The sequence below is a fragment of the Alligator sinensis genome, unplaced genomic scaffold, assembly GCF_000455745.1.
Source record: "Alligator sinensis unplaced genomic scaffold, ASM45574v1 scaffold692_1, whole genome shotgun sequence".
In the NCBI taxonomy this organism is placed as follows: domain Eukaryota; kingdom Metazoa; phylum Chordata; order Crocodylia; family Alligatoridae; genus Alligator; species Alligator sinensis.
In genome coordinates this window covers 645524-664585 of record NW_005842238.1, presented here as the reverse complement: position 1 = coordinate 664585, position 19062 = coordinate 645524, and the positions used below count along the sequence as shown (strand labels likewise).

Sequence of the window (19062 nt, the reverse complement as noted above, 5' to 3'; positions counted from 1 at the left end):
AGAATAGCTACAGTATGAAGTAACATCAAAGTTAGAAAAAATGTAGTTTAAAATTACATATATTTTTAACTCTGTGTTTGAAAGTAATTCTCAGTGAAGGGTGTTTAAACTACACATGCATACTAATGAAATATAAATGTCTAATAAATATATATGAGAGACTAAAATAGAAATCAGATTGAAACAGCAGCTTTATCTGTAGGTACTTAAATCTGAAACTAAAAGACTTGTCTTCAAAATGTTGCAAAGTGCCCTCCTTTGAAAAGTCGGGTAGTGTAAATTCAAGACTTGGGTGGCTCTTTGCATATATTAGTGAGGCTTTTGTGAGGACTGCTCAGAAGTATTCTGGGTGACCCTCCCTGTTCTAGCTGCCGAGAAGACATTTCTGGAGCCAGTGAGTTCTTAGTGCCACTCAGAACCTAAACCCCAGACAGGATGGGACAAGACATAGGTGCAGATCTTAAATTAAATCTTCAACTTGCATTTAACCAGCTTCTGAAGGAAAAGAGGGAAGCACCAGGTGAAACAAGTGCTCTGGGCTTCTGCCTAGATCTAAGCTGTCATCATGTCTCCCTTTTCAGGTAGTGAACATAGGCTTGGTCCGCACAATGCTAAAAGGCAAGTTGGAGCACCACACAAGCTGTAGTACTCAAAAATGAAGAACTCTAATGCAGTCCCATGTATCTGAAAGTTTTTAAAATGCTATGAATTGGCAGACTGGCATATGGACTAGTAATGTTTTTAAACAAATCAGGATCTAAATATTATGAGCATTTCAGTCTCTTCCTGGATCTGTGCTCTCAAGATCATTGCGTGTGCACTTACAAATCTAGCATAAAACAAATCAGTGGTGTGGTGAGAACTACAGGTCCCATCATGCAATGCTGCAGTTTCATCTGGGTAGTCAGGAAGGGAACTACAGTTGGTTCCTATTAGTGTGAACTAGGAGCAGGGCTTGGGCAGATTTACTTTGAGCAAAGTTTGGGTGTCTTTGCAGAGATTTTAAGCATTGTAACTGTTAATAGCTATGTTGAATTAGCACAAGTTCATAGACTCGCTTTGAGATGTTCACTACTATTAGATAGCTGCAAATACTCATATATACAGCAGAGCATACTTGGTTGCCACTAAATAAGTAAAATGACCTCTGCTCCTGCTCTAGTTTTGCTTTGGCTGGTTACAGAAACTTTGCTGGCTGAGGTCCCTGCGACTATTCTGATCACTCCATAACACATACACATCAAGGGGTACCCTTCCCAAACGCAGTCTCTGATGCAGAATGAAAGCCCCTGTCTGGTAAGGTCTGCATTTGTGTCCAGAATAGTGGCAGCTTTAGCCCATGCAGACCCTATATGTGGTTGCCCCTCCAACTTGCAAGAAAAAATAGTCCCAGCCCTCTCTTATCAGGGTGAGCAGTCCTTTACATTAACTTTGAGCCAGTTTTTTCTAACAGGCTGAAACAAAGTCCTTGGCACAAAATGGAGGTAGAGTATCAGGGTAGACAGGCAAGAGCTTGCCTTTCCTACCCTCCTGTTCCTCATTTACACTGGGTCAGCAGATCTGTACTTGCAAGAGGTACAGTGACCACCAGCACATTTCTTAATGGAAATCTAGATACCTCTCTCATCTCTGTCCCTCACATACAAGCCATCTACAGTTTCTCTTGCCAGTGTGAATGTCAGACCCTATCCTTTCTTGTTGTGCTCTGTATGTTCAGGGTCAAGGAGAAGAACCCTAATAACCAGCCTCAGGAGGGTGGGTCTGCCTTGTTGGAGAGGGAGTTATATAACTGTACTTCTGTCTCTTTCTCCAAAGATCATGTTACAGTCCCCTGGCCAGGTCCCTTTGGGAGTTGATTCAGGCATTCATTTAGCAGTTCAGGTTAAAAATTCCAGGTTAAATAACACTTTTCTTGCAGACCAAAAGGCTGTATCTTGAAATAATTAAAAAAAAAAAAAAAAAAAAGCAGAGAAATGTAATTAAGCTTTGTATTTTCTCTGTTCTCCAAAGTGAAATGATACAGGAATTTAAAACTAAAACTGGATAAACATCAATTAACACACTTTGAAGCAAAAATGAGAGTGAGTATCTGGATCCTCTAGAGGACTAACTGGGTGCATTTACATGTGCCCTTTAACTGCACAGTAAACTAATTTGCTGTGGTGTAAGGCACCAGTCTATACATGTGACGCTATTAAACCTCAGCAAACTAATTTTCACCACTGTGAGATAGTACTGTCCCATCACTGACAGTACTATCTTACTGTGACAAAAATGATTGCACTTAAACACATGTGTAAATGCTGACCCAAGTGTACATTGTGCCTGGTCAGCCCATGCAGCAGGGGACCCAGACCCCTGCCTGCCCTCTAGCCACAGGGCTTCTCATGCTGGGGAACTCCTGTGGCCTGGCCAGCCCTGACACTGCTTCCTGGAGCCTCGGGCTGACCCCCCAGTGTACCCTGGACTGCAGCAGTTTGATCATCTACATGTGCCATTAAGACACTGTGATAAACTCCGGTGCACACTGTGCCGGAATTTATCATAACACCTTAATGGCCTGTGTAGATGTACCCACTATCAAATTTCCTGGCTTTAGATAGGCAGCTAATGGGGTGTTGTGTGCATCAAAAGTGCTGAGTATTACACAGGCTTTTCCATTCTGTCAGTGTGGTACCTATTTCTCCTCCATTGGAAGTTGGAATAATGCTAGCAGGAAGATGGGGTTTTAATCAGCAGTAACTGACCCTTTATTGCATATAGGGGAATAGATGCTGCTACCATGGGAAGCATAAAATGCTGAAACTCAATGTAATAGTGGCACTAGGAAGTATGCCACTGTTCCAGTTGCCATCTTCACTGTAAGTGATGTTGACTTGGCTGTAACTCACTACGGTCAAAGCCAGAGGCGGTATTTAAGCTACCCCTTAGCAGTAACTGTAAAAGGAAGATTTGTGTATTAATGGTTACCAAAACAGCGTTCAACAGTACACCATCAGTGCTCGCCACTTCCTGCTCACACATAATAGATGATTTATTCTCATCCAGCCCATTCACCTGACAAGATACAAATCTTTCCTATGGAAGTGGTTCCCAAACTTTGGCAGATTGCACACCACCAATTTAAAACGATACAACCTTAAGTACCACCAGCAAATTTTTCAGTTCAACCTTAAATACCACCAACAAATTTTTGTCATATAAAATAATTATAATAAATCTGTTAACACGTACCACTGACAGGTTGTCTGCATACAACTGGTGGTACGTGTACCACAAATTGGGAACCGTTGTACTATGGCATATCAGTACATTGTCCTTTCTGAATGTGTCAAGTGACAGGACTTAGAGCACTTCCATGTTTTATAGCTCCAAGGCTTGACATTAGTTAAAAACACCATTCTCACTATACCGAAACAAAAAGTTAATAAAGGTGTTGTCTTTTTTTTCCCTAAAGTCCTTTGTTATTTTATCCAACTGCTTTACAGAGCTGTTGCTGGGATGCTAATTTCAGCATTGAAATACCCAGTACTTTCCAGCCGCCACTTCTTTTGTTTGGTAATAATTTATCCCCAATAAAATCTTTAGGAAGACCTGTTGTAAGCATGCACCCATCTGTTTAAAACATGATTAGAACAAGAGGCCTGAATGGAGGGTGTTTGTTCTTAAGCTCCCTCAACTCTTTACCATGTCCACATAGGGGGATTTATTTTGGTTAACGAACTGTTGCAACATAACAGACTTACCCAGTTGCTAACTACAGGTTGGTGGCGGGGGCAAACTCTCACCTCTCTGATTGATATATGACTTCCTAACTGGATTCAGTGGGGACGTGTCTGGAAGTGCAAGCAGTATAGGTGGTGTGGGTAGGATTAACATGGGTATGTCTTAGAGCTTGAGTCCTCTGTAGTTGGGTAACTGAGGGGGACAGCTGGGCAGCAGCTCCAGGTGCTGCCATTGAGGGGGTGCCCAGGATGCTGAGCTGCTCTGTTATCTCTCTGGGTCTCTAATCCATATGGGGAGAATGAATACAGCAGTGGGATTATACTTTGCGGAGGGAGATTCAGTGGGGATATCTGGATAGCCAGGCTTGTAAGAATGGTGAATTCTGGGCTTGAAATGAAGGGTAAGGAGCAAGACATGTAATGGCCTTTTGACTACCTTCTGTGCATGAAGCCAAGCAATGCTAGAAACAGAGATTTTGCCTTAAGCAGAGCCGCAACAAGGCACATCTGCACCCTGGGCGGCAGTGGGACGCAAGGCAGCACTGACTGCCGTGCTGTTAAAAATGGCTATTTATATGCCCCCTTTCCTCCCTACCAAGGTGTCCCTTCGAACCTAACCATTACTAGTTTAGAAATTCCTTGTTACTTTGGTGTGGGAGACCAGCAGTCTTCTTGGTTTAGTTAATAATGTTGTCCTGGGACCATTTGTCAGATTGAGCTGATTGAGGGAATATTTTCACAACTGCTTGCTGCTTTTAGTATCAGTCCAGATAATATATGTGAACAAATTATCCTTTAGAGGTGAAAATGTGAGTATTTAAGCTGACCAAATGCAATTGAGCTTATTTTTCTCTGCGTCTTGTCCAATTCGCTGTTCCAGCTAGAGATTTTTTTTATAATTTTGCGTTTTCGTGATTCTTTGTTCTTAAAAGTAAAACTGCTAAAGCAGACAGAATTGCACCCTTCAAGCAATGATTTTGTATACTTAAAATCTTTAGGATCATATGCAAACAGACCTGCTACCACTGAATCAGGCAAATTCTCATTAACTTCAGTGGGACCACCATCAAGTCCATGTAACTGTGACTATTGTTGTTTTGGGAAGGGGTAGCAAGGTTTTTTAAATATATTTCTAGTCAGTCTCACTCTTAAGAGTGGCCAAGAAAGAACCTGGGTAGAATGTGTTACGTGTATAGTGGGAATACTGGTAGCCTGATGCATTCAGTAACCCAGTTAAGTACATGGGTGTTGTGAGGACATAAATGTTGCATTACTGGGGTGAGTTTGTCATAAAATACTTTTTATCAAGGAGCAGACAAAGAAGGAATATAGTGTGACTGGGACATAGGAGATAAAAGGTCAGTTCTTAGTTTTGCCCTTGGTGTGACACTAGGCAGGTTTTTTTGACTCTCGGTTCTTCAGATCACCATCTAGAAAATGGGGATGCTAGTACTTTGTTGCCTTCTGGGCATGATCTGAGGATAAATTCATTAATGTACATAAGTTACATGGATACCAAGCTAGAAGCTGTTTGAACCAACCAGTCGATGTTCAAGGAGATATGGTTATATGGCTATTTTCTTTAAATGTTATTTGTTCAGAGGTGTAGTTTCTTAAGAAGAGTAGAGCCTTCTGGGCTGAAAGGTAATCTGGAAATACATGTTTTCATTATTGGTCTTTGTGCATTTGAGGCTTGTTTTATAGTCTTTCAGGGTTCTTGGAAGATGGACCAGTTTCCCAGAGCAGCGGTACTATTGGAGAAACTGTTTATCTAAAATATATTAAATGATTGCAAAAAAAACGAGCACAAAACAAATACCCTAGTTGTAGTGATCAGCCTCAAGGCCATTAGTGTAGACAGTATGTTTTGTGAAGAACTGAAGGCTCCATATTATTGACTTAATTATGTGGGTTTTTAAAGGCTTAACTTGGTCCTTGGCATGCTCAGTTCACAATTTTATTCTGCTTGTTGGGGAGAAAAGTGTTACTGGCAATTCACCAAACTGCCTTTCAGCTGATGTACATCTAGAGGAGGGGTAGGCAATTATTTTGGCTGGAGGGCTGCTTAATGACTTTTGGTGAGCTCTCGAGGGCCACAACAGTAGCTCCACCCCTTGACAGGTGCCCCACCCCCTATTCTCCATCTTGGTACCAGAAGTCCCACCTCCTAACCCCTGACCTTTGCCACCAGAAGTCTGTCCATCCCCATTGAGCCCTGCTCCCTTCCTTTCCCCTGGAAGCACTCCTTTTGGGGGAGAGGGGGTTGCCATCTTGGAACCAGAAAAAAACAAATCATATACTAAAAATCAAAAACTATGCTGCCTCCACATGGGGCTCCTGGCTGAAGTGCTGGGAGCCCTACAGAGGTGGAAGCACAGAGCCCACCCGGTCCTATGGTTTGTGACCTCTGAAAGCCCACCTTCTCCCGGCTTTGAGGGGCAGCTGTGAACCAGTAAAAATTGTGTTTTGGTGGGGTCTCATGGACCAAATAGAATGGCCTGGTGGGCCAGATGTGGCCTACAGGCTGTATTTTGCCCACCCCAGTTCTAGAGGAAGGGGAAACCATCAGTCAACGTGGAACTTTGCTACAAAGTGTTCCTGGAAACTGAGAAATGTCCAACATGAATCTCCTCTCATTTCCTTTCACTGAAAGAAGCATTCTCGTAAGAAAGAGATTATTCCTTATGCAGTAAAGTTGCCAATAGAGGTGTCTTTTAAAACATTAAAATGAATATAGTTATAGATATTTGTCATTGGAAAATGTTCCAATGTTCTTTATGTCACTTTGAATTCGGACCCTGCTTCCATACACCACAATGTTTTTCTTACATGGACACTAGATTGTGTGTCCCCCTTAGGTGTGGATGTGGGTTGCTGATATCTTAAATGAAAACAGTAAAGCATGTGTGTGTTTTGTAGGGAAGAAGTAGGTAAAACTGCATGGAGCTGGGTAACAAACATAAAAATAAAAAAGGGCAGATTTGGGGCTGAATATTAGTATGGCACTGCTCCTTTCAAGTGGAATTATTCAAGTCTAGTAAGATTATGTTAACAGAGGTGGGGCTGCTAGCATTAGAGATGCTGTCACCACTTCTGTTACACTACTTTAAGGTTTACAATTGTTCTAAAACTAGGTGGGGTAGCAACTTGGTAGCTAAGATCGTGTGTGAGAGCAGCTTTCCTGTAGACTTGAAAACAGATTGACAACTATTTTTGTGTTGCAGATATGCACAAAAATGTCATCTTCTGGTGTGTGTGTGTGTGTGTGTGTGTGTGTGTGGGTTTGTTTTTTTGGGTTTTTTTTTTTTCCTGTTTGGTATTGTATTCTTAATGCCTGTGATCAAATTCTTCCTTAGATGTTTCAGTTGTGTCCATTCAGTGTTTGTTCACAGGAGACCTGAAGTCTTATTAGCTGTCTCCAGGGAAAAGCTCTTTGTTGGAGTAGGATGAGATGATTACCTTATACATGAGCATGAGGTCTTTTCCCCCTTAAATAAAGCTTGCTGCACCAAGATTATTTGATTGCTTCAAAATAATCTCCATCCCAGTTCACCAGTTCTCTCTACTTGCTCCCAAGGGATACTCTCGGAGGATATAGTTTAAAGTGTAACACCATCAGACTGATTTTTATTAAAACGTACAGGAGTTAAGCACCCATTTCCCATTGGCATTTAGTTGTATTTAGCAATATAACGTCTTCACAGATATTTAATACATTTCCTCCAAAGGGAATAATAATTACAGCATAAATTCTTTTGACAAGGCAAAGGTCCTCCACTGAAGGGAATATAGAACAAGATGGAGGATTCATTACTAGAAAAAACCTGGGAAAGGCCCTGGACTACCAGTTTGGGGCTGGGTGGGATAGTTTCAGATTGATATTTGCCTAACGCTGGAGTGTTTGGATCCAAAGTCCAGTTGACCCTGTGGCAGAGGTTGGTTTAACATCCTGTTTTTCTTAAAAGTCCAGCTATAGGGGTTACAGGCTGATCTTGGGCAGCTGAAAACTAATAAATTGCTGGGATTATTCTTAAACTTCTGTGAAATAAAACCCTAAACCAGTGGCTCTCAACCTTTTTACACTCGAGGCACCCCTTGTTAGACTTGAGGCACCCCTTCAGAAAATGCCAGCTCTTACATTTTTGGGTTTTGCTTTTTTTGACTACAGAAAAATTAATAGAGCAATTCTTCTACTAAAGAAAATGTCTTTAACACAGTGGATTCCTATTTGAAATCTCTGGGTGTATCTGTGCACACTTAACAATACAAACATTGTGTGGCACCCTTGAATGGATCTCAAGGCACCCAAGGGTGCTGTGGTAACCGGAGTGATTCTAGACCAATGTCCTATACAGTCTGCAGATATCTGTTCAGCATATTGCTAGACCTCTGTTTCAGTAACTTAGTTTTGTCCTTCAGTGTATGCTGGATCGGAGGAAGAGTAGTACCTCCCCATTCTCACTTCTCTTAACCAATCCTTCTATCTACCTTCCATCTGACCTGTTAGTCTTGGCAACTCTAAAGATTAGCTGTATTTTTTTTTCTTGCCAGCCTGATAGTTCTTCGTTAAAATGCTTGCCCTTGTAGCTCACATGATGTTGCTTGAGAGAGAACAGCAGATTCCTATATACTGCTGAATTGGCAGGAGATAGGAGTTGGCCCCAGATCCAGGCATTCCAAGGACAGTCCCTGGTTTTTTGTCTGCTGCAGGTTTTCTAGTCATTAAACTTCCAATCCTTTTGCTTGCTTGGTTGCAAATTAATTACCGTGCTCCTCATCTAAGTCAAGAAAGGGCTGTTGAAAGCATTTATTATATTCATGTCTCAAGAAACTGTTCTCTGGACACTTGGCTAGATTCTGCCAGGAGATCCTTGTGCACAGAGGAATCCACAGAGGTTAAACCAGCAGATGCAAGGACATGGTTTTACTCCTAAAGCATCCAGCACTTAGAGCAGGGGTGAGCAATTATTTTGGCTGGAGGGGCACTTCATGAGTTTTGGTGACCTGTCAAGGGCTGCAAAGGTAGCCCTGCCCCTTGACTGGTGCCCCACCCCCTGGTCGCTATCTTGGGACTGGGAACCCGCCTAACCCCCAACCTTGGCCACCAGAAGTCCTGCCCCTTGCCCCCAGAAGTACTCCTTTGCGAGGGTGGGAGGGCGTTGCCATCTTGGAACCAGAAAAGAAAACAAATTCTATACCAAAAATCAAACCTCTATTATAAGGTATTACAATATTATTTTAAAATATATTTTTGTCCTTATTTACATGTGGCTGTGTAGTGAATATATAGAGGTGATTACATAATAGCTCAAAATAATGCCTTACTCTTGTATATTGTGTGAGAGGTGTGGTTGGGGGGCTGGATGTGTGTGAGATGGGTTGTGGGGGAGTGAAGGTCTGGAGGTGTGTGGGGAGTGTGGGTGTGTGCGCGGAGATGTCGGGGAGAATGTGGTGTATGTGTGGGTGGGTGTTGTGTTTGGGGGTGTGGGTGGGTGAAGGGTTTGGTTGTGTGTGGGGGAAGGTGTGGTTGTGGGTTGGTGAGGGGGTGTGGTGGGGTGTGTGTGGGAGCCCCCCCACACACACACACACACACGCCCCCCTCTCCATCCTGGTGCACAGCTCCCAGGACACAGCCAGAGTCACGCACCACGTGAGGGACCCCAGCGCAATGGAGCTGGTGGCCTGGCCCCATTTCCTTCCACCACATGTAGTGCCCTGGACTCTGCTGGGAAGCAGAGAAAGGAACCAGCCTGGATCCATCACACGGGGCTCCCCACCACTTCCTGCAAAGTGCAGGAACTGCATGTGGCAGCGGGGAAGACTGTGTGGGGCTTCTCCCTGGTGGCGCACGAGTCCCCAGGAGCTGCACATGAGCAGAGAGGAGTCCCGCCGCCCTGCTGAGCGTGGGGCTCCCGCTCCAGGCTCCTCTCTACCTGCTGCCCAGAGTGCTGCAGCACAGACACAAGGAGGAGCTGCTGGAGGCTGGGGGACCTGAGCAGTTCCCTGAGTGGCTACAGCAGCAGCATAGCAACAGGCCTACCTGGAAGCTGTGTGCTGGCCAGGACGAGGGCTGGGGCCCTCCTGCACACAAGGGTGGGAGCACAGCACATTCCCCCAGTGGGAGTGGGCAGGGCACAGCTCTATGCAGAGTGGAGCGGAGCAGGGCTATCCGTGAGCTGGGCCAAATATGATTAATTGGTGGCCACCCACCCACAGGCCGGATGAAATTGCCTGGTGGGCCGGATCTGGCCGTGGGTTGGAGTTTGCCCGCCCTAGCTTAGAGGATCTGAAGGATTTGCTTGCTTATTCCTTGAGGGAGAAATACAGATAACCAAACTGTCTGGGTGAAGTCATTGCTCCATGATGACTTCTTGATATTTTGGGAAATAAAAGGTTGCTCTGTGGCAAATTATTTTTTCATCCCAGGAATACGGTGAGGAGAAATGCCATATTTACTCAAATGTAAGACAACTCCCCAATAATTAGATCTGATATATGGAAAGTTTATAAATATACAATATTGTAAGATTAGATAGATAGATAGATAGATAGATAATGTTATATATTATATAAATTCTAATATGATATTCTATCATAATTTTTCCATATATCAAACCTAATTACTGGGGGTTGTTACACACACACACACACCCCACACACACACACACACACACACACACACACACCCCCCTTACTCTTTCCACCTCCCTTTACTGTCACACCCTGCTTTCCCTGGGCACATGGAAGTAAGGGGCAAATTTTCAACCATTGACTTTGAGATAAGCATGCCTATAGTAATTTGCATATAAGTAATGGATATCTATAGACTTTGTTCTTCCAGAATTCATTCATTTTAACTTCTTTTTAAACTGCAGGAAGTTTTAGCACAGGTACTCCATAAACACACTCTTAAGCAACACTTTTGTACTTGCTTTATATACAATTCCTCCTTTTTTTTGCAAAAATATTTATTTATTTCTATTTATCGATAGACAGACAGATTGATAGATATATAATAATTATATCTATTGTTCAATCTGTATAAAAATCTGTACCTCTAACAAGTTGTCCTTTGAGCACTATGGTTTACTTGACAGTCCAAAAACACACCTTTACAGTCGCATCATTTTTAGTCCCATTACAAGGACTGCACCGTGCACCCGCACTCCTGCATACCTACGTACCCATGCATTCATCACTGTCCTCTTGAAATCATCACAGTTATGCAAAGCATTACCTCAGTCCTTTCCCCCCATGCCCTTCCCAAATCCCCCTTCTGCTTGTTCAGTCCTTTCATTCATTTTCATATTTGTTGTCATCACTGCCTTGTTACTCTCTTAGAAGAGCTTGTGTCTGAAAAGTCTATGCCAGTTCCCTCTGTTCCATGTGATGTCCGCCATCTTTCCCATCCTCTTCTGCTATCTTCTTGTAATACCAGGACATCTCACTTGGGCCGACTCTAATACAGTCCTTGACTGGGAGGTTTGTGTGCCTGTTTGTGAGCAAGTTCCTGGTCTTCCACAGTACAAAATATGCATGACATTAGACCAAAGCCAAAAGGCTCATTATTTACCATACAGTTCATTGGGCTGGGCCCCAGCAGGGTCAATAGTGTTTGAAGCCATGGTGACCCCATAGCTCAGCACTGCTCAGTATGTGTGTACTACAGATATGCCACCCCTTCCCATACAAAGCATCCATGTGCTAATTAGACCCCTCCACACACACACTCGTAACTGGAACTGGGTGTTTTTGTCATGAGTCCTGGGATCCTCCAAAAATTTTTATGCAGATGAGACATAAGACAGCTTGATCAAGCTTCACCTTATGGAGGGTAGGGCCACGTTAATCATAAGCAACAGGTTGAGAGAATGATTGACAGGGGGATGCTGGGTGAACTGTTTGGAAGCCTGTTTGGTAATGTTTGTCAAACATTTAAGGCTGGCTAAAAAAAAAAAAACCCCAGAAATTATTGGAAATGGGAAAGAAAGGCACGGCACAGCTCAGCTGTGGGAATGAAGAGGAAGTAAAAATGTATTCAATATAGTGGCTCACCATGACTTGAAAAAGAGTTGGTGCTGAGAAGGACTACACTCAATGGGTACTAAATTCCTGTCAGTATGTTTGTGGGGCGTGGGCCATGTGTTTTGTGTTGGCTGCATTTAATCTAGTTCATAGCTTATTTCCATTACTGAGCACATGCTGCTTTTGGCAGCAGTTTATTAATAGACAGTGTATTTAATGAGGTTTCCCTTTATGTGAATGTAAGTTGAGGAGGTTTTTTTTCCATGCTGTCTGGGGTGAAAAAAACCTTGCCTTACATTTGAGTAAATACAGGATGAGCTAGAGGATCTGCTATGATGGGGTTGCAGACCATACAAGTGGCACAGGCAGTTCTAGTATAGGTAAATATTTGCATCTTCTACTTGCCTTTTCCATTATACCAGGCTCCCCAAAGTCTGCCCTCATGTAAAAGGTTTCTCTGTGCCCTTGATCGACTGGAGAATCACCTCACTTTAACCTGCTGCATGCCAGCACTCTGAATTGAGAACATGAACCTCTTAACCAAAAGGAGGCAAACATGGTTGCTAGGGGGGTTTTCTGTTAGGTGACTTTCATTTTGTCTCACTCCTGCCTCTCACCTGTGTGAAATCTAGTTGTGATGTTGCTTTGTGGAGAACTCCAGAAGGCATCTAGAATGTGCCTTTAGACGATTCCAAACTGAAACTCAAGTAGACATAACTAACTTTAATGGCCAGTCCTTCTGCTTGGGAACGTTGTGGTATTTCCTATCAGTACCATCTTATAAATACCTCTATTACTTCTGCTGGCTAAACCATAATACCCCAAAGATTCACAGGATCAGTATGCTCCCAGTGAAGTCACAAGACTCCAGTTTAGCTGAGAGTCTTGAAATTAAATATTTAATCTTGCTATATTTGAGCAATGACTGGGATCCATGTTTCAGTCAAGCGCATATACAAACGGTAGGTCTCCCCTCTCGGGCACATGCACGCACACACAGTTGAGAGTTTAAAAACAGCCTTACTTCAGTAATGTTACCCACCTTCAGAAGTAATAGTAATCCAAAATGATACCCAGCAGTAATAATGCCAACAATTACAATTAAAACAGTGTGTACAGCATGGCCTACACAGATCCATTCTAAGAGGCATTGTTCTTTTATACCCTCCTTCTCCCCACTTTCTCTCCACTACTTAATACATCTCATGTTTTAGAACAGTGGTCTCCAACCTTTTTATGGTGAAGATCAGTTTTTGGAACTAAAAGGCACCCCAGGATCTACCACATGCCCCCTGCCCCACGTGCCCTGGACCAGGGCGTGTCCTGGTCCCACTTCTGTGCCGTGACTGCACTGAGCCGCACCCGCCTGGCAGCCAGAGGAATGTGGCGTTGGGCCCTGGCCCAGCTGGGTCTGGAAGTGTCTGTGGTCCAGGGGTGCACTGGGGGAGGCGGGCTTCCACTGCTGGGCACAGTCTGGCAGAGGCCCCGGGGGCACGGACCCCTGGGGCCTCTGCTGGACTGTGCCCAGTGGCAGGAACCGCCCCCCACATGCTCCTGGATGATCAGATCTTCCCAGGCACGGCTGGGCTGAGGCCACCCTGATGTGAGTCCCCGCTGCTGAGCTGAGCCATGCCTGCACGTGGCCAGCTTGCAGCAGGGCTCAAGGCACAGCGGTGTCCGCTTCTGTTGCCTCCACTCCCACAGAGATGGGAGGAAGCCCTCCCATGCCCTTGGAGGAACCTCTCTGGGCTCCAGTCCTCCCACCACCTGGCCAGGCTGGAGTCCCACTTAATTTCCCCTGATTCTGGTTGGGCTGCATGGTCAGCCATTCACTGTGGGGGGCCTTGATCTGGCCCCTGCCCCCTCTCTCCACCATAGATTGACCTGCTGGGGGTGGTGGGTGTGCGCATGTGCACACGCCTAGCTCCCCCTAGCCCAGGATCTACCAAAAGAGGCTCTGGGATCTACCTGTAGATTGGGATCCCCGGGTTGGTGACCACTAGTTTAGAAGTAACTGACTGACAGCATCTTTCCTCTTGCCTGAATAGTTATCCAGGAACCATTGTGAACTGTTCTGTCACAATCCTGGCCATTCCTCTCACCTTGCCAAAGGTCAATGCAGGGTACAGGGACACCAGGAACAGTGTTGGCTCAAGGCCCCTTGTTAGTAGCATGCGATTCGTAAAGATTTTCTATCATTTCTTTTTCTGATGCAGACTATTTCACACAATAATCGTGGAAGTGCTTGAATCTGCATGGGATAGGGATAAACATGGTTATAAAGCAAAGGCTATTTTCCTTCCTTCAGGGTGAGGGAGAAAGTACCACCCTCTTGGCTCTAGATTTTTTTCTATGCAAGTTCCTACCTCCATTGTAGCAATGGTGGAAATTGTAATGTAGAAGAGTGGGTGTTCTTAGCAGTATGTTTTCTGACCTTGCTAAAAACCCCAGTCTAGAACATAAGCTGCTTAAAATAAAAATGTCTGTGGCCATGTGTAATGTTGCCTGTACCAAGTTGAGGCCTCCCGTGATCAAGAGGTTTTTTTTGTTTTGTTTTTTTAATTGGGGGGAGGGGGTTCTGTGTGCTGTGTTGTGTGAGCCTTCATGCTTCACGTGTTCAGACTCTACTCCACACCCATAAGGACTGAGTGTTTCACTTTTTTATGAAGAACAAAGTTCTCGTTATCTCTCTTGACTTGAAGAGCTGGAGCTTTAAGAAAAGTTGGCAGCTCCGTACTTGGCACTGCTCCCCGCTTTGAATCTGCACTGGTCAGAGCAATAGAAGTAGCTTTTGCAAAAGTAAGTCCTGTGCAGGCTGTGCCTGGTAGTACCAAGCTGGGAGCAGACGGTTGGAAAATGTTTCTTCTTTTGGAAGTCACCTTTGGAGCCATTTATCATAACAAGTTCATAGGGATGGCCTTTTCCAGGCCCATCTGGTCAGGACAACAGGAATGGTCTTTCGCAGACCCATCTGGTCAAGGCATATATTTTGTGTGACTGATAAAAGGCGGCAGGTTTTTGTTGCAGTGCTTAGTGCGCATGTGTAGCATGTGTACCGTCGCCGGTTCCAAATTCTTTGACAGTTAGCAAGAGTGAGGTTATAGAAAAAAAGCCAGTTATGTTAAAGCTGTGAGCTGTTGCTTTAAATAAAAAAAAAAAAAAATCCTTTGTGAGGCTGTGGAGAGAAAGTGCTAGAACTGTGTACGATCATGACTGGAAAGCAGGATCCCTGAGTGGTCACCGAACCTTCCCAGCACAAGACAGGGAAGCTGGTCTCACCAAGCCTGCAGTGCTCTCAGGCAGAATGATCATTCACCGGAACAGATAGCAACTGCAAGCCAAACGATCAAATTAAGGAAAAGCAGCTCTTGAAAGGGAATGAGGCAAAATCTTGCTCTTGTGTTGAAAGGGAACAGCATCCTCCTTGCTAGACATGGAAATCACGTTTTTAAAGGGATTATTTGGTTGCAGCTCTTTAAGCAAACCTTTCTGAAGACTCTGCCTGCTCTGCATTGCTTTGTGCTTTTGATTCTTCTTTTTTGCACATATGTAATTCTGGAGGTTTAAAAAAAAAAATCTGCCAGGGATTCAGAAGGCATCCCACTAGCGATCAGCTGACATTCCTAACTGAAGGCTGCAATGTGTTGCTTATTCATTTTGTACTGTGGGAGCTGCAGGGGCTAGCAGAGAGCTAAACTATGCATTTCAAACAGCAGTGCTTGTGCAGAAAGAGGGGTGAGAGAGAGGCAGCCGGCGAGGAAAGAGCACAGCTGGACTTTCTCCTTGTTTTTATCCATTTCTGCAGGATCATGTATTTATAAGGGATGAGGTGGGCCACAGGGATCGCAGGCCTGAGCTGCGGCCTACCCAGTCAGTCCAGAATCAGGCCCTCCACTACCGGAACCGAGAGCGCTTTGCCACAATCAAATCAGCATCTTTGGTAAGCAGCCCCCCCCAGCCCCCTTCTTTCTCTCTGTCTGGCTGGGAAGGGGTCAATTTTTCTCTCTTTCTCTCTCCCTCTTTTTTTGTTGGCATAGCAACTAGATTTTGCACAGAAAGAGATTTTTAGCTCTGTGCATGGAATGTGCAAAAAGCTTGGGGGGAGGGGGATTCACCACACCCGGGGTTATTTCTAGCCTATATAAAATTAAACATGTTTAAGGATGTAGTTCTTTACAATGTTTTTCCTGTATTGCATCAGTTGTCTCTTAATAGTATTCCACCTTAAAAAAATGTGTGTATTGATTTGCATGTGTATAAAATGTATGCATACATATTTCTTAAAAAACACACACACAAAAAAAAGAATTCATAGGTTGATGGCATTTCATCATTGCAAAATCAGATCATTGCCTCCTCAGGCTGAATTACCAGCTATACATCTCATTCATTTATTTCATTTCAAACTATTCACTGCATTTTATTTTTCCATTCAACCTCATGAAGCATTGCCTGGCTCCAATAAATGAGCGAGGGCTAACCGCGGGGCTGTGTTTTACAAAGAGGAGGGTGGAGGGGGGATGGGTAGGATCAGTCCAGATTTGTACTATTGCAAATGTGATTGCTATAGATGCCTTTGTAGTAGCGAAAGGGGTGTGTGCCGGAAGAGTTAGTTGTGTTGCCTCCTCCCCCCACATCTTTTGCATGCACACAGCCTGAAATCTGTAACCACCTTCTCAGGAGGTATCTGTAAGAAACAACTGCTTCACAAGGGGGAAAATGGGCTGCTAAATTGAAAATAATTGCAATCTTAAATATTTCAGCACAACTGCTATTAGAGGTCACATGGGCAAGGGAGACTTACACAGTATCCACTGTTTGGCCATTGCATTTGCTGCCTATTATGACATCATCCTAGGCCAACCCAGAAATTACAACAGAGAACCCTCCCCCTTTTTGTTTTATTGTGCATCTGAATGATTCCCCTTACCACCATTTCCTCATTCCCCTTCACCGCTCCAGAGCTTTGAACAGCACAGGAGAAGGAAGTGTGTGTAAGCAGAGGTAGTCTGTCAGTGGAGTAGAGAGGAGAAAGGCAGCGGATGGTAGCTTCACATTTTCTCTGCTGTTGCTGAAGCCCAGAATGAAGCAGTGGGATTTACGCTACTGCCTGTGCTCCATGTTGGCCTGTATCTGGGGCAGGGCATTTGAGTTTCTCTTCTCCCAGGTGTATTTTTTGTAAAGCTCAATCTTTTTTTCCCCTGCACCCCAAATTTAAAGAGTGACCTAGAAATGGGTGCAGTAGATGCTTTTCTGCCAGGATTCCTGTCCCAGTAGAATCTCAGATTTCCTAAAAAAACAACAAAAAAACCAACCCCTTTTCCACATGCTTCTGGCTGTGCAGGTGTATGTGCTCACTTATGTGCACATGCATGTGCACACATGTGTGCTGTCAACTCAGTAGTCTATTGAACAAATAAATAGTAATAGAATACCATTTCTTCAGCCAAGTTGACGGCAAGGAAGAAATGATAAGCAACTTGGGGGATGGGGTGAGAGACAGAGAGAGAATGAAGTTGCATCTTTGCCTGGCACCTTAATGGTTTTTGCCCCCAGTTGGCCACCCCACACTTGACCTTGTCTCCAATATCAGAAGCCATAATTCTTAGTCTCTAGGGGATATATTTGTTTATTGAGCTGCCTGAACAACCAGGCTATCCTAGGATGATGGAGAAACTCTTGGGCACCTCTCTCAAGCAGCAGAGGGTGCTCAAAGAAATATATGAATTGTGTTGCTCCTCTGGTTCCTTGAGCTACTCTGGCCAGGGAAGCTGGTGACCCCACATCACTCTCAATCATATGGCAGAGTCCTGTGGAGATGAGACTAGATCTACCTGGCTCACTAGGGTGCTGATTTGCTAGAGCTCCTCTGCTGAACTGACCAATGTACTATAGAGTTAAAGGGGTTACTAGTTTGGATAGAAAAGTGACTCTCCTGGGAATTTTTATTTACTTCTGTGTTGTCCATGGAGCATATTTCTGAGGCAAAGCCTAGTTGGGGCTGTAGGGGGAAAATAGCTGCAGAATATGGATATCCAGATGTCATCTGGGAGGAGGCTCTAACAATGATCGTACCCATTGGTTACACACACAATAGCAGTTTATAAGAGAAGGCGGTATTGTTTCACCTTTGTCCTGATATGAAGAAAAAGACAAAAAAACACTTCCCTATAAAAGTATCTCCTCAGGTTTGCCAGACTAGTCCCATACTTGGGTAATTGTGATCTTCTAGAGACTGACATTTCATTTCATTACACCCAGAATACTTGGAGGAGGGAGGGAGTTAATTTATGACAGTGACTCTTCGATTCAGTAACACAAGGGTGACCAACCCGTGGCATGGGCATCCTCTGTGTGTTGCATGTGGCAGACTAGGGAGAGTGGAGGCAGCACAGGGCGTATAGCAGGGGTGAACAATTATTTTATCTAGAGGGCCACTTAGGGAGTCTTAGTGAGCTGTTGCATGCCAGGTCAGCATTTCCCCACCTGTAACAGCTCACCAAAACTCCCTGAGTGTCTTCTGCATGTGGCTGGGTAGCTGGGATGGGGCCATGGGGCAAGGAGCAGCTTCCAGAAGCAGGACAGGCAGGCGGGGCCAGGGCCAGAGCTGGGATTGGGATCATGGGGCAATGACAGTGTGGGGCCCAGGGTAGAGCCATGATCCCCACAGACCCTGCGATGGCCACTGGTTCTGCTGGCAGGGACGTGCAGGGAGCAGATCACAACACTGCCCTGAACCAAAGACCAGCCATGACCCACACAGGCAGGTGGATGGGATGGGGCCACAGCCAGGCAGGGAGCTGCATCTGGGAACAGAAGGGGCTGGGGATCACAGGGTAATGACAGTGTAGGGCCAGGGCTCAGGACAGAGCTACAATCCACTCCCTGCATGCCCTCACTTGAAGAACTGGTGCCTGTTGCAGCAAAGTGCAGGCAGCAGATTGTGGCTCTGCCCTGGGCCCCAGCCCTGTGCTGTCACCACCCTGCAATCCCAATCCCTGACCCTGTCCCCCCAGCCCACTCCCAGATTCCGGTCCCCACGCCCCATCCCAGCCCCCTGCCCACACAGATCCCTGCCTGTCTCCATAGAGAACTTGCCCGCTCTCCCAGCGGTGGGTGTGGGGCAGGTGGGCTGGGGTGCCTGGGCAGTGGGGCTGGGGCTGGCAGCGGCAGCCAGAAGGAGCCACTACTGGGGCTATCAAGAAACAGAGTCTGGCTGCCGTACTGCCCCAGCCTTGCTGCATACCAGGTGACAGCAGGACTAGCCTCACTCCCCTGGGTCAGTTGGGGCCAATGCACCCACTGCAGCCTG

The 19062-nt window shown here is 45.0% G+C and overlaps 1 protein-coding gene across 5 annotated transcripts in view; it reads left to right on the top strand.

The window, feature by feature from the left end:
* The window catches only part of TAOK3 (TAO kinase 3), a 150767-nt gene that overhangs the window by 110553 nt on the left and 21152 nt on the right, over positions 1–19062 (top strand). For all 5 annotated transcript variants that reach the window (XM_006027368.3, XM_025208559.1, XM_025208560.1 and 2 more), the window contains one exon: positions 15556–15690. In XM_006027368.3, coding sequence (XP_006027430.1) covers positions 15556–15690 — 135 coding nt within the window. The remainder of the gene's footprint in view (positions 1–15555; positions 15691–19062) is intronic.